Source organism: Rhinopithecus roxellana, chromosome 19 (assembly GCF_007565055.1).
Source record: "Rhinopithecus roxellana isolate Shanxi Qingling chromosome 19, ASM756505v1, whole genome shotgun sequence".
NCBI lineage: Eukaryota > Metazoa > Chordata > Mammalia > Primates > Cercopithecidae > Rhinopithecus > Rhinopithecus roxellana.
Genome location: NC_044567.1, coordinates 25,368,266 through 25,382,807, shown reverse-complemented (window position 1 = coordinate 25,382,807; position 14,542 = coordinate 25,368,266). Strand labels below are relative to the sequence as shown.

The following is a 14,542-nucleotide window of genomic DNA, read 5'->3' as shown; positions in this document are numbered from 1 at the left end:
ATTTACTATTCTAATTAGTCATTCTGGGGCACATCTTCCCCCATTAGATTGTGAACATATCTAATTCAACTTTGTATTAATAAATCTAGCAAAAATTCAATGCATGGTATGTAGGTGCCTTAATATATTTATTGACTGAACAGATGAACTATATGCAGATATTTTCCCCATACAAATGCCTGTTCTAGTAAGGCCTGTCCTTTTATGTAGTAACTTATTCATTTTGCCTTCCTCTGTATTTAAAATCTTAGCAAATCAAATTCAGTAGCACAAGGAATGTTGTGTTCAGATCAAGCATGTCGAATAGCAGATCTCAGTAATGTTTCCATTAAACCAACCACTCCCTATCCCTATCACTACCACTACCACTACCACCACCACCACCACCACCACCACCACCACCACCACCACCCACCACCAAAAAAGGGACAGAATTCTCATTTCCTGCTTACTTACAAGTTTATCATTCCTTACCTTCTTCAGGGGCAGCTGAAGCTCCTTCAGATAGTACAGGCTGTAACTCTCCAGTTTCAGAATTATTTTCCAAATCAGTCATCTGCAGTCCTTCCAGATGACCTCCTTTAGCATTAGCCCTCAAAGAAGAAAACAACTTGGTATTTTTATGTAACTAGTAAGTGACACAATAATCTATATTTTCTTTTTGAACTGAGCACCAAACTAAGTAGGGTACGTGCTCTGGTGTTTAATAATAAATTTCAAATTTTATCTTAAAATATTTCACTAAGGGCCAGGTGCAGTGGCTCATGCCTGTAATCCCAGCACCTTGGGAGGCCAAGGCGGGTGCATCACCTGAGGTAGGAGTTCAAGATCAGCCTGGACAAGATGGTGAAGTTCTGTCTCTACTAAAAATACAAAAATTCGCCAGGTGTGGTGGTGGGAGCCTGTAATCCCAGCTACTCGGGAGGCTGAAGCAGAGAACTGCTTGAACCCAGGAGGCAGAGGTTGCAGTGAGCTGAGATTGCACTGCTGCACTGCAGCCTGGGCGACAGAGCAAGACTCTGTCTCAAAAAAAATAAATAGGCCAGGCGCGGTGGCTCAAGCCTGTAATCCCAGCACTTTGGGAGGCCGAGACGGGCGGATCACGAGGTCAGGAGATCGAGACCATCCTGGCTAACCCGGTGAAACCCCGTCTCTACTAAAAAATATAAAAAACTAGCCGGGCGAGGTGGCGGGCGCTTGTAGTCCCAGCTACTCGGGAGGCTGAGGCAGGAGAATGGCGTAAACCCGGGAGGCGGAGCTTGCAGTGAGCTGAGATCTGGCCACTGCACTCCAGCCTGGGCGACAGAGTGAGACTCCGTCTCAAAAATAAAAATAAAAATAAAAATAAAAACAAATAAATAAAAAATAAAATAAAATTTTAAAATTTCACTAAATATTCACAAAAAAGTAATGAAATGGTAGATTATATCAATGTTAGTATCCTGGTTGTGATATTGTACTACAGTTTTGCAAAATGTTATTAGGGGAGAAAAGTACACAAGATGTCTCTGCATTATTTCTTACAACTGCATGTGAACCTATAATTAGCTCAATAAAATTTTAACTTATAAATGGAAGTTTTAAATAATATGTTCTAAGAGGGAAAGACTTTTAAGATATATTATTATTACTATTATTTGAGATGGAGTCTCAGTCGGTCACCCAGGCTAGCGTGTAGTGATGTGATCTCAGCTCACTGCAACCTCTGCCTCCTGGGCTCAAGTGATTCTCCTGCCTCAGCCTTGCAAGTAGCTGGGATTACAGGTGTCCAGCATGACGCCGACAATTTTTGTACTTTGTTTTTAGTAGAGACAGTGTTTTACCATGATGGCCAGGCTGGTCTCGAACTCCTGACCTCAAGTGATCTGACCACCTCAGCCTCCCAAAGTGCTGGGGTTACAGGTATGAGCCACGGTGCCTGGCCTGAGAGATATTATTGAATGAGAAATCAAAGTACACCTTTTGTATTAAAAAAGCTACATAGTCACAGTTCCTTAAATACACACAAAAACCGAGAAGACACAGCATACATGAAAAATTAAGAACAGCATGAATGTGTGTGGGGCAGGGGGTAGGAAAACTAGGTTGTGGGAGATAAGGATGGGAAACTTTTCACTTATTCTTTTTTCCTTTCATTATGAAACACTTATCATTAGTATTTAATATTTATTTTTATTTAAAAAATAAACAGAGGCAAGGTCTTGCTATGTTGCCAAGGCTGTTCTCAAATTTCTGGGCTCAGGCAATCCTCCCACCTCAGCCTCCAACAGTGCTGGGATTACAGGTGTGTGCCACTGTGCCCAGCCTTTCATTAGTATTTAAACTTTTTGCTTACACTACTTTAAATCAGGCAGGGAAAAAAAGACATGAGCTGGACAGCATCTACATGAACCAGGCTGGTAGATAAAATCAACTGCAAAATGAGGATCATAGCTAAGAGCTGTAGACACTTGTACAGGATTTTACACTCTAGAAAAAAAAACTAAGTTCATGTATATTTAACTGTGATGACTAAAGGCAGATAAAAATATCTCCATAGCAAATACAATATAGAAGCTAGTTGCAGCTTTAATTTGAAGAAATGTATAAAACATCAGGCTAGCTAGTAGGTAGGGAAGAAAAGACAATCTCCAGTGATTTTAACATCTTTCTACTACTGAAACTTGAGCCGCAAAGGAAAGCTAAATCACCAGCCAATCTTGGAGTTTTGGTAATGAGCCAGACACCTTGACTATATAAAATTAAGTAAACTTAAAGGGTGTTAATCTTTCTCCAATTGAGGTAAAATTCTTTTCAGAGTCTCCAAAATAGAACTATTTCATTGTTTAAATTTAGAAATAGGTTTAATATCCATAAAATAGATAAGCAGATGGATATTAATGGCTCATGATCTGTCACATCCATAGCCAACATCCATAATCACTCTATCTTTTGAATAGATGGAAGTTTAATTGCCATGCCTGGGATTTGAGTTTATGTCTCCTAGGGGAGAGATAAAGGTGTTAACTATTATATATCCTTTTGGAAAATTCCAAATATAAGTTTTGAGGATACTTTGATAAGAGGAGAGAAGAAAGGTGACATAAAAGCAGAAAAGCAGTGTTAAAGTTGCTGTCAGTGCTTTGTTTCATACAAAATATATATAAATGCCTGTGACATGTAATATAGCCCGACACTAACATTTTTGACAAGTATAGGACTGAAAAAAAAACTAAAAACCAAAAAAAGCTGACAACCTTCCCCCCACCACACACAAATTTACAAGGCAGAGTTCAGGTAAGGTTACGTATCATTGTGAAAATGAGCTCTAACTCTGAAAATGAGCTACAACATATCTAAACTAAACTTCCAGTACTATCTCATCTCATTAAAAAAAGTACTATCTCATCCCATTAAAAAAAAGTAAAACCTCTGATACTTTAAAAAGTTAAAATTTAGGGCAGGTGCAGTGGCTCACGCCTGTAATCCCAACACTCTGGGAGGCCAAGGTGGGCATATCACTTGAGGTCTCAGGAGTTCAAGACCAGCCTGGCCAACGTGGCGAAACTTTGTCTCTACTAAAAGTACAAAAATTAGCAAGGTGTGGTGGCGGGCACCTGTAATCCCAGCTACTTGGGAGGCTGATGCAGGAGAATCGCTTAAACCTGGGAGGCAGAGGTTGCAGTGAGCTGAGATCACGGCACTGCACTCCAGCCTGGGTGACAGAGCGAGGCTCTGTTTAACAAAAAAAAAAAAAAAGTTAAAATTTAGTGCAATACATGTATTTTCTGTCCACTAAAAAATTAACAAGGTAGAAATTAATTTGTTCATCATGATGCAAACTTAAAGTTCCAAACAAAGCTATTAGCTATTATACCATTACATATACAAAACAACTTAATTTACCCCAAGGTGACCATTTTTCTCCTTTTCTCAACAGCAGGCAAGCCACTGAAAACTGCAACCACAAAAGTATCTGAATCCAAAGCTTTATACTGCCAGTCTTCAGTTTTTGGCAGAATATCACCGATACTGCCACGTATCAAGGCTCGGGGAGAACTGTGCCTGCTCCCAGACTGAGAGCTTCCTGGGGAGCCTTCAAAAAAAGGAAGAGAGAATACAAAAATTAGCTGGGTATGGTGGTGTGCGCCTGTAATCTCAGCTACTTGGGAGGCTGAGACACGAGGATCACTTGAACCTGGGAGGCAGAGGTTGCAGTGAGCCGAGATTGTGCTACACTCCAGCCTGGACAACAGAGCAAGACTCAAAAAAAAAAAAAAAAAAAAAAGGAGGGATAATCAGAAAGAAGGCAAATAAACATGGAAGGTCTCTCTCAGTTATATTAGAAAATCTCACTATATATATAATTTTAAAACTACATAAAAACTTCAAAAATAGGCCGGGCATGGTGGCTCATGCCTGTAATCCTGGCACTCTGGGAGGCCAAGGCGGATGGATCACCTGAGGTCAGGAGTTCAAGGTCAGCCTAGCCAACGTGGTGAAACCCCGTCTCTACTAAAAATACAAAAATTAGCTGGGCGTGGTGGCGTGCACTTGTAGTCCCAGTTACTCGGGAGACCGAGGCAGGAGAATAACTTGAACACGGGGGGCAGAGGTTGTGGTGAGTCAAGATTGTACCATTGCACTCCAGCCTAGGCAACAAGAGCAAAAAACTCCATCTCAAAAAAGAAAAAAACACTCCAAAAATAATTTTGAAACATATCCCTTTTTTTTTTTTAATGCCAGACATTTAAAATTAAGGAGTCCAGGCCAAGTGTTGTGGCTCACACCTATAATTTTACACTTTAGCAGGCTGAGACAGGAAGACTGTTTGAGCTCAGAAGTTCAAGACCAGCCTGGGCAATGTAGCGAAATCCCATCTTGGCAAAAAAAAAAAAAAAAAAAAAAAGCCAGGTACGGCTGCATGTGTCTGTGTCTGTGGTCCCAGCTACTTGGGAGGCTGAGGTGGAAGGATCACTTTTGTCTGGGAGGTCAAAGCTGTAGTGAGCTATGATTGCACCACTGCATCCCTAGCCTAGAAAACAGAGCAAGACTCTATCTCAGGAAAACAACAAAAATAAAAAAAAAAAAAATCAAGGAGTTTAGAATACATAGTCTAATGGCTGTATTTTGTTAAGGGTCTGTTCTGTTGTGAGATCAAGAAACTTTCGGGCCAGGTGCGGTGGGGCTCATTCCTGTAATCCTAGCACTTTGGGAGGTTGAGGTAGGAGGATTGCTTGAGCTCAGGAGTTTAAGACCAGCCGGGGCAACCTGTCTCTACAAAAAATACAAAAATTAGCCAGGCATAGTGGTGCACATCTGTAGTCCCAGCTACTTGGTGGGGCTGAGGCAGGAGGATCGCTTAAACCACCGGTCGAGGCCGCGGTGAGCCAAGATCGCACCACTGCTCTCCAGCCTGGGTGACAAAGTGAGACCCTGTTTCAAAAAAAGAAACTTTCAAATCCAACGTTAGCATTTTTGGTACCCTTCAAGATCTAAAGCTCCATGATAACATCAATTTCAGGTAATAAATATCTACCCCACTAAAAGTACATTCTGAATCCCTCAAATTTACCTTCAGACAGAGTCTGACAGTCTCCCTTTGAACGACTACTCTCTCCAGGATCCACTGCTCTTCGAAGTGATAGACTACCTGCTACACTGGATCGAGCTGGCTTGGGTGAATTACTCTTCTTATTTGTGGCTGCAAAGACATTTAAGAACACCTCTGAATAGGATACAACAACATAAAACTTACTATTTAGTCCGTCAGAAAATGTTTTAATCTTACCTTGCATGGAAGCTGTTCTCTCTACTGTCTAAAAATAAAAAACATTCTGTAGCCCCAACTGGTTATAAAACATTCCCATCTTGTTGCTTGTGGAGCAAAATCTTTGTTTTTTCAGACGGAGTCTTGCTCTTGTTGCCCAGGCTGGAGTGCAATGGAGCAATCTTGGCTCACTACAACCTCCACCTCCTGGGTTCAAGCAATTCTCCTGCCTCAGCCTCCCAAGTAGCTGAGATTACAGGCACCCGTCACCAAGCCCAGCTAATTTTTGTATTTTTAGCAGAGACAGGGTTTTGTCATGTTGGCCAGGCTGGTCTCGAACACCTGACCTCAGGTGATCCACCTGCCTCAGCCTCCCAAAGTGCTGGGATTACAGGCGTGAGCCAACCACACTCAGCCTGTAAAATCTTAACTTAAAAGACTACTTAAAAGATTATTTGTAAGCTCCATAAGAAAAATCATACAAATTTCAATGCAGTTAAACTATTAACAAAAATATAACCCATCAAACATTTGGAAATTGTTAAGTATTATTGGATTAAAAAGAAAATCAATGCTGAGTTAGAAACAAATTACAATCATGGTACTTCAAATCAAAATGTCTGTCGCCAAACCCGTAGTGAAAAGAAAATGTATAGCCTTAAAATGAATTAATTAGCAAAAAAAGGGACTATATGACCTAATATGCATAGATTCAAAAACCAGGAAAACAATAAAAATAAGCAAGCAAGAATGCTATTGCCAGAAGGCAGGGACCTGCCCTTGAATTCAGCCTGCAAATCTGTAAGTTAAATAAATCTTTTTTAAAAATAAATTTTTAAAAAAGAACAAAAATAAAATTGTAAAAAAGAACAACAAAAAAAGCAGAAGAAATTCATTAATAGATAATAAACAGGTTTAGCAAGGTTGCAGGATATAAGACAAAATAACTTACTGTATTTCTCTGCACTAGCAGACAATGTGAGAATGAAGTTAAGAAAACAATTTCATTTTTAATAGCATAAAATACAATTACAATACTTAGGAATTTATTTAACAAAAGAAATGTGAGACTTGTTTACTGAAAACCACCACACATTGTTGAAAGTAAATAGAGACAACAGCAAAGACATCCTATGTTCATCACTGATTGGAACACTTAATACTGTTAACAAAGCAATATTCTTAAAATTGATCTACAGATTCAACATAATTTCTGTAAAAATCATAGCTGTTTCTTTTTTTTCTTTCTTTTTTTTTTTTTTTTTTTTTGCAGAAACTGACAAGCTAATCCTAAAATCTATTTGAAAATGTAAGAGACCCGGCCGGGCGCGGTGGCTCAAGCCTGTAATCCCAGCACTTTGGGAGGCCGAGACGGGCGGATCACGAGGTCAGGAGATCGAGACCATCCTGGCTAACACGGTGAAACCCCGTCTCTACTAAAAAATACAAAAAACTAGCCGGGCGAGGTGGCGGGCGCCTGTAGTCCCAGCTACTCGGGAGGTTGAGGCAGGAGAATGGCATAAACCCGGGAGGCGGAGCTTACAGTGAGCTGAGATCTGGCCACTGCACTCCAGCCTGGGCGACAGAGCGAGACTCCGTCTCAAAAAAAAAAAAAAAAAGAAAATGTAAGAGACCCACAATACCCAAAATAATCTTAAATGGAACACTCACTTCTGATTTCAAAAGTTACTGTAACTACAGTAATCAAGACTATGTGGTACTGCCATATACACATATATATCATCAAAACAGAACTGAGAGTCTAGAAACAAACCCTTACATTTATGGTCCACTGATTTTTGACAAGGATGCCAAGACAATGCAATGGGCAAAGAAAAAAAGAGGGACAATAACAAGTGCTGCCAATGGTGTGGAAAACCTGGAGCTCTCATATACTGTTGCTGGGAATATAAAATGATGCAGCTACTTTGGAAAATATTCTGGCACCGGTAGTTCCTCAAAAAGTTAAACACGGTTGTCATGTAACCCATTAATTCCACTTCTAAGTATATACTCAAACAAAACCATATGTCCAAACAAAAACCTGTACATGAATGTTCATAGCAGCACTACTGATAATGGCCAAAAAGTAGAAACAACCCAAATATCCATCAACTAAAGAGTGGATAAATAGTATGTGGTACAGCCATACAATAAAATATCATGCTGCCATAAAAAGGAATAAATATATGTCACAATATGGATGAACCTTGAAAGGGCTGTGTTAAGTGAAATAAGCCAGACATAAGACCTCATATGGTATGAGTCTATTTATATGAAAAGTCCAGGCTGGGTGCGGTGGCTCACATCTGTAATCCCAGCACTTTGGGAGGCCGAGGTGGGCAGAGCATGAGGTCAAGAGATCAAGACTATCCTGGCCAATATGGTGAAACCTCGTCTCTACTAAAAATACAAAAATCAGCTGGACGTGGTGGTGCACACCTGTAGTCCCAGCTCCTCAGGAGGCTGAGGCAGGAGAATGGCGTGAACCCAGAAGGCGGAGCTTGCAGTGAGCCAAGATTGTGCCACTGCACTCCAGCCTGGGCGACAGAGTGAGACTCCATCTCAAAAAAAATCCAGAAGAAGAAAAATCCATAGAGAATAAGTAGATTAGTGGTTACCAAAAGATAGGAGGAAGGGAAGATGGGGAATGACTCTTTGGGTTTGGATTTGGAGCTGTAGGGAGAGGGTTAATGAAAATGTTCTTAGACTTAGATAAATGTTCTAGACTTAGGAAAAATGATGACCAGTTTCTCCACTAAAAGGATAAACGAATTATCAGTTAAGGAAAAAAGTGTTAATAGGCCGGGCGCAGTGGCTCGTGCCAGTAATCCCAGCACTTCGGGAGGCCAAAGTGGGTGGATTACCTGAGGTCAGGAGTTTGAGACCAGCCTGGCCAGCATGGTGAAACCCCGGCTCTACTAAAAAGGCAAAAATTAGCCAGTCATGGTGGCACACACCTGTAATCCCAGCTATTCGGGAGGCTGAGGCAAGAGAATTGCTTGAGCCCAGGAGATGGAGGTTGCAGTGAGCCAAGATCGCGCCACTGTACTCCAGCCTGGCGGACAGAGTGAGACTCTTGTCTCAAAAAAAGTATTAACAAAGACAAAAGCAGAAATGTAATGAAATGGTAAAAGAGAACGTATGAAATAAATCTAAGAACATAGTCTTTGAGGAAATGAACAAAATTAGCAAATCCCTTGAGCAGGTCAAATCAAAGGAGAAAAAAAAAAAACCACAAGTAAGCAATAAAACAAGTGAAAAAGAAGTTAACACCCCATATGCACGAAAAGTTTTAAAAATTTCAGAAAACAGAATAAATGACTGTATATCAATAAATTTAAAGACCTAAATATAATCAGGTTTTCTTCAAAAACTATAGTAACTGACTTAGGTAGCAGAAGAAGTATGAGAAAACCACATCTGACAAGAGATTAATGACCAGGATCTAAAACAACTCTACAGGAAAAAATTTAATAATCTGATTAAAAATGGGCAAAAAATCTGAATAGACATTTCTCAAAAGAAGACATACAAATAGCAAACAGGCATATGAAAAAAGTGCTCAACATCACTGATCATCAGAGAAATGCAAATCAAAACTACAATAAGATACCATCTCATCCTAGTGAAAATGACTTTTATTCAAAACACAGGCAATAACAAATGCTGGTGAGGATGTAGAGAAAAGGCAACTCTCATACACCATTGATGGGAATGCAAGTTAGTAAAACCACTACGGAAAACAGTTTGGAGGTTCCTCAAAAAAACTAAAAATAGATCTACTATATGATCCAGCAATCCCACTGCTGGTTATATACCCAAAAGAAAGCAAATTAGTATATCAAAGAGATATCTGCTGTCCCATGTTTACTACAGCACTATTCACAATAACCATGGTTTGGAAGCAACCTAAGATCCACAGACAAACGGATAAAGAAAATGTGGGTTGGGCGTGGTAGCTCACGCCCATAATCCTGGCACTTTGGAAGCCCGAGGCAGGTGGATCATTTGAGGTCAGGAGTTCGAGACCAGCCTGACCAACATGATGAAACCCCATCTCTACTAAAAAATACAAAAAAATTAGCTGGATATGGTGGTGCATGCCTGTAGTCCCAGCTACTTGGGAGGCTGAGGCAGGAGAATCACTTGAACCCAGGAGGCAGAGGTTGCAGTGAACCGAGATTGCGCCACTGCACTCCAGCCTGGGCAACAGAGTGAGACTCCATCTCGAAAAAAAAAAAAAAAGAAAGAAAGAAAAAAGAAAATGTGGTACATATACACATTGGATACTATTCAGTCATAAAAAAGGAATGAGATCCTGTCATTTGCAACAACCTAGGTGGAACTGGAATCATTACGTTAAGTGAAATAAGTCAGGCACAGAAAGACAAACTTCACACATTCTCACTTATTTGTGGGGGCTAAAAATTAAAACAACTGAACTCAAGATAATAAAGCAATGGTTACCAGAGGCTAGGGAGTGTAGTGGGTGACTGGGGGGACGGTTAATGGGTACAAAAATGTATTTAGATAGAATGAATAATATCTAGTATTTGTTAGTACAACAGGGTGACTACAGTCTACAATAATTTATTGTACTTCTAAAAATAAAAGAGTACAATTGGATTGTTTCAACACAAAGGATAAATGCTTGAGATGATGGATACTCCATTTACCCTGATGTGATTATTATACATTGTAAGCCTGTATCAAAATATCTCATATATCCTATAAATATATATACCTAAAATGTACCCACAAAAATTAAAAATTAAAAAATTAAAAATATGAGGAAACCAATAAATGCACAGAAATTAAAAAGGCTGTTAAAGTTCTAACTCTGAAAGAGTTATTATACTAGTTTTATGAATGCTATTTATCAGACATAAAGTTTAATATAGCATAGGAGCAAACTATCTACAGTTAAAATAATCTTATAGCATAGAAAAGAACAAAAACATCTGAATTTAATCTGTAAAACAAGCACAGAATTAGAACTAAAGTGGATTAAGGATAATGTAATGAAATAGATCAATTTCACTTATGACTATGTAGTCAAGTATCCTAAAATATTAGCAAACTGAATATAGCAGTGTTGTTTTTTTTTTAATTATAGGCCCAAACTAAATAGGATACATTCCAGTATTTCAAGAATGGTCAACATTAGAAAAATAATATAATTTATTTTATGATAATAAAGTAATGGAACAAAATAGTAAATCATTTTGACAAATGTCAAAACATCATTTGATATAATTCTAAACAGCTTCAGTTTAAAAAGAAAGGAAATTCTCGTGGTAATTAAAGAGGCAGTTTGGTGTTAGGGTGAAGGGCATAGGCTCTGAGGTTCAAGTTTTTGGCTATGCCAATTACCAATGTGAAACTAGCAACATTATTCAATGCCTGCTGCCTTGGTTTCCTCGTCTGTAAACTGGGAATGAAATTGACTTACCTTACCTCTTAGACTTCTTGTTAAGATTAAGTGAGTCAACTCATGTGATTTAGAATAGTTAGAATAATGTCTGGCACACAGTTAACACTTAGTAAATGTTAGCCATTATTGGTATTGTTGTTGTTACTAGAAATAGAAGGATGTACCTTTTTAACTTCTTTTTTTTTTTTTTTGAGACAGTCTCACTCGTCACCCAGGCTGGAGTGTGGTGGCACAATCTTGGCTCACTGCAACCTCCACCTCCTGGGTTCAAGCGATTCTCGTGCCCTGGCCTCCTGAGTAGCTGGGATTACAGGCATGTGCCATAATGCCCAGCTAATTTTTTTTGTATTTTTAGTAGAGAAGGGGTTTCTCCATGTTGGCCAGGCTGGTCTCCAACTCTTGGCCTCAATTAATCTGCCCGACTCGGCCTCCCAAAGTACTGGGATTACAGGCGTGAGCTACTGCACACGGTTTTTTAAACTTGACAGAAACAGGCCTGTAATCTCAGCACTCTGGGAGGCCGAGGCAGGTAGATCATGAGGTGAGAAAATCAAGAGCATCTTGGCTAACATGGCGAAACCCAGTCTCTACTAAAAAATACAAAAAAATTAGCCACGCGTGGTGGCGGGCACCTGTAGTCCCAGCTACTTGGGAGGCTGAGGCAGGAGAACGGCATGAACCCAGGAGGCAGAGCTTCCAGTGAGCCGAGATGGCCACTGCACCCCAGCCTGGGTGACGGAGCAAGACTGTCTCAAAAAAAAAAAAAAAAAAAAAAGAAACAAAAACAAAAAACTACCTATTGAAATTTTTATTTTTTATTTTTTTTAATTTTATTTATTTATTTTTTTTGAGACGGAGTCTCGCTCTGTCGCCCGGGCTGGAGTGCAGTGGCCGGATCTCAGCTCACTGCAAGCTCCGCCTCCCGGGTTGACGCCATTCTCCTGCCTCAGCCTCCCGAGTAGCTGGGACTACAGGCGCCCGCCACCTCGCCCGGCTAGTTTTTGTATTTTTAGTAGAGATGGGGTTTCACCGTGTTAGCCAGGATGGTCTCGATCTCCTGACCTCGTGATCCGCCCGTCTCGGCCTCCCAAAGTGCTGGGATTACAGGCTTGAGCCACCGCGCCCGGCCTGAAATTTTAATACACCATTTGGTTTATAGCAATATAGCAAACCTCAGATTTAATGAGAAAAAAAACTAAAGGAATTCCTAAATAAAGTTGAAAAATTATAAAAATCCTACCACTGTTACTAGGAAACTGTTGTGATAGCTGCCTAGACAATGCAATACAAAAAGTAAGCAGAAAAGGAATGAACAAATTATGATTATCTGCTGATGATATAAATATTCAGAAAATCAAGATAACTGATTGAAAAACTGTTAATAAAACAAATTCACCAGGCCAGGTGCGGTGGCTCATGCTTGTAATTCCAGCACTTTGGGAGGCTGGATGGATGGGAGGATCACCTGAGGTCAGGAGTTCGAGATCAGCCTGACCAATACGATGAAACCCTGTCTCTATTAAAAATACAAAAATTAGCCAGGAGTGGTGGCATGCGCCTGTAATCTCAGCTACTCGAGAGGCTGACAAAGGAGAATCACTTGAACCCAGGAGGCAGAGGTTGCAGTGAGCCTAGATTGTGCCATTGCACTCCAGCCTGGGCAACAAGAGTGAAACTCCATCCCCCATCGCGCAAAAAAAAAAAAATTGCCACATTGGTTGAATACAGAATAAACATAAAAATCAATATTTTTGTCTTTTATGTCAGTAACAATTAGAAAATACTATGAGAGAAAAAGAGATTTCACTCACAATAGCTACCTGAGATATAATACGTTGAGAAATGAATTTAACAAGACATATATAGAACTTACATGAAAAAAACTGAAAATTCTAAAAAAGGATATGAATATAATAGATGACCTGAATAAATGGAGAAGCACCACATTCCTAGACACGAATGCTTTGATGCTGAAAAGATATCAATTGCCCAAATTAATCTCTCCTCTTTTTTTTTTTTTTTTTTTTGAGACGGAGTCTTGCTTTGTCGCCTGGGCTGGAGTGCAGTGGCCGGATCTCAGCTCACTGCAAGCTCCGCCTCCCAGGTTCACACCATTCTCCTGCCTCAGCCTCCCGAGTAGCTGGGACCACAGGCGCCCGCCACCTCGCCCGGCTAATTTTTTGTATTTTTAGTAGAGATGGGGTTTCAACGTGTTAGCCAGGATGGTCTTGATCTCCTGACCTCGTGATCCGCCCGTCTCGGCCTCCCAAAGTGCTGGGATTACAGGCTTGAGCCACCGCGCCCGGCCTCTCTCCTCTTTTTTTAAGAGAGAAAGACTCTTGCCCAGATTGGAGTGTAGTGGCACGATCATGGCTCACTGCACCTCAAATTCCTGACCTCAAGCAATCCTCCCACCTCAGCCTCCCAAGTAGCTGGGATTACAGGTACATACCACCATGACTGGCTTATCAAAAAAATTTATTTTTGTAGAGATTAAGGTCTTGCCATGTGATCTTGAACTCCTGGGCTCAAGAAGCCATCCTCCCCCAATAGTATTCCATCATGCTGGGATTAACAGGCATGAGCCACAGTGCCTAGCATCCCCAAACTAGTTTTTAAATGTAAAGCAATTCCAGTCAAAATACTTTGGAGGAGGATTAAATGTGCAAGAACTACCAATAACATTTTGAAAAACAAAAACAGAATAAACATATCCTATCATAGTATTAAAAACTATAAAACTACAGTAGTTAACAAAAAGTGTTAGTCTGGTAGAGGACATGACAAATACTGGGTTAAACAATACCAAATTGCTGTTTCTGTATGTCCAAACTTGAGTACTGGCAATTTCACTTATTTCAGCCTCTGAGTTCAAAAACAGAACCATGTTTGGGAATCTGCTCTATAATAAAGGATGGATTTCATACTGCATCATATTTCAAAAAACATGTTTCATTCATTTGGGGAAAACATCATTCCATTTACCTCACACAGCATCATATAAAATTAACTTCACATGAATTAATGACCTATATGCAAAAAAGTCAGAAAACAAAAAGTACCAGAAGAAATTAAGGGTTATTTTTATTAACTTGGGAGTTAAAAAGCCTTCTAAATAAAAATAGTAAGACCCCCAATGCCATGAATATTATTAATACAGATGTCTAGGATAAAATTTTAAAACTCTGTCATCAGCAGGAAAAAAAGGTGGCAACGGGGAAGAGACAGCTGTCCCTTGGAATACGTGGGGGTTGGTTCCAGGACCCCTGCATATACCAAAATCCTCAACTGAAGTCCCACCGTAAGATCTGCAGTATCTGCCTATATTAAAGTTGGCCTTCCTATATGCAGGTTTG

General features: G+C 40.0%; 1 protein-coding gene across 6 annotated transcripts in view; it reads right to left on the bottom strand.

The window, feature by feature from the left end:
- Positions 1-14,542, bottom strand: part of TRIM37 (tripartite motif containing 37) — a 125,686-nt gene that overhangs the window by 30,265 nt on the left and 80,879 nt on the right. For all 6 annotated transcript variants that reach the window (XR_004055020.1, XM_010376828.2, XM_030923391.1 and 3 more), the window contains 3 exons: positions 5,555-5,683; positions 3,886-4,075; positions 475-593 (listed from right to left, as the gene is read on the bottom strand). Coding sequence is in view for 5 of the 6 variants with exons in the window: in XM_010376828.2 (XP_010375130.1) it covers positions 475-593; positions 3,886-4,075; positions 5,555-5,683 (438 nt within the window). In the remaining variant the exon portion in view is untranslated. The remainder of the gene's footprint in view (positions 1-474; positions 594-3,885; positions 4,076-5,554; positions 5,684-14,542) is intronic.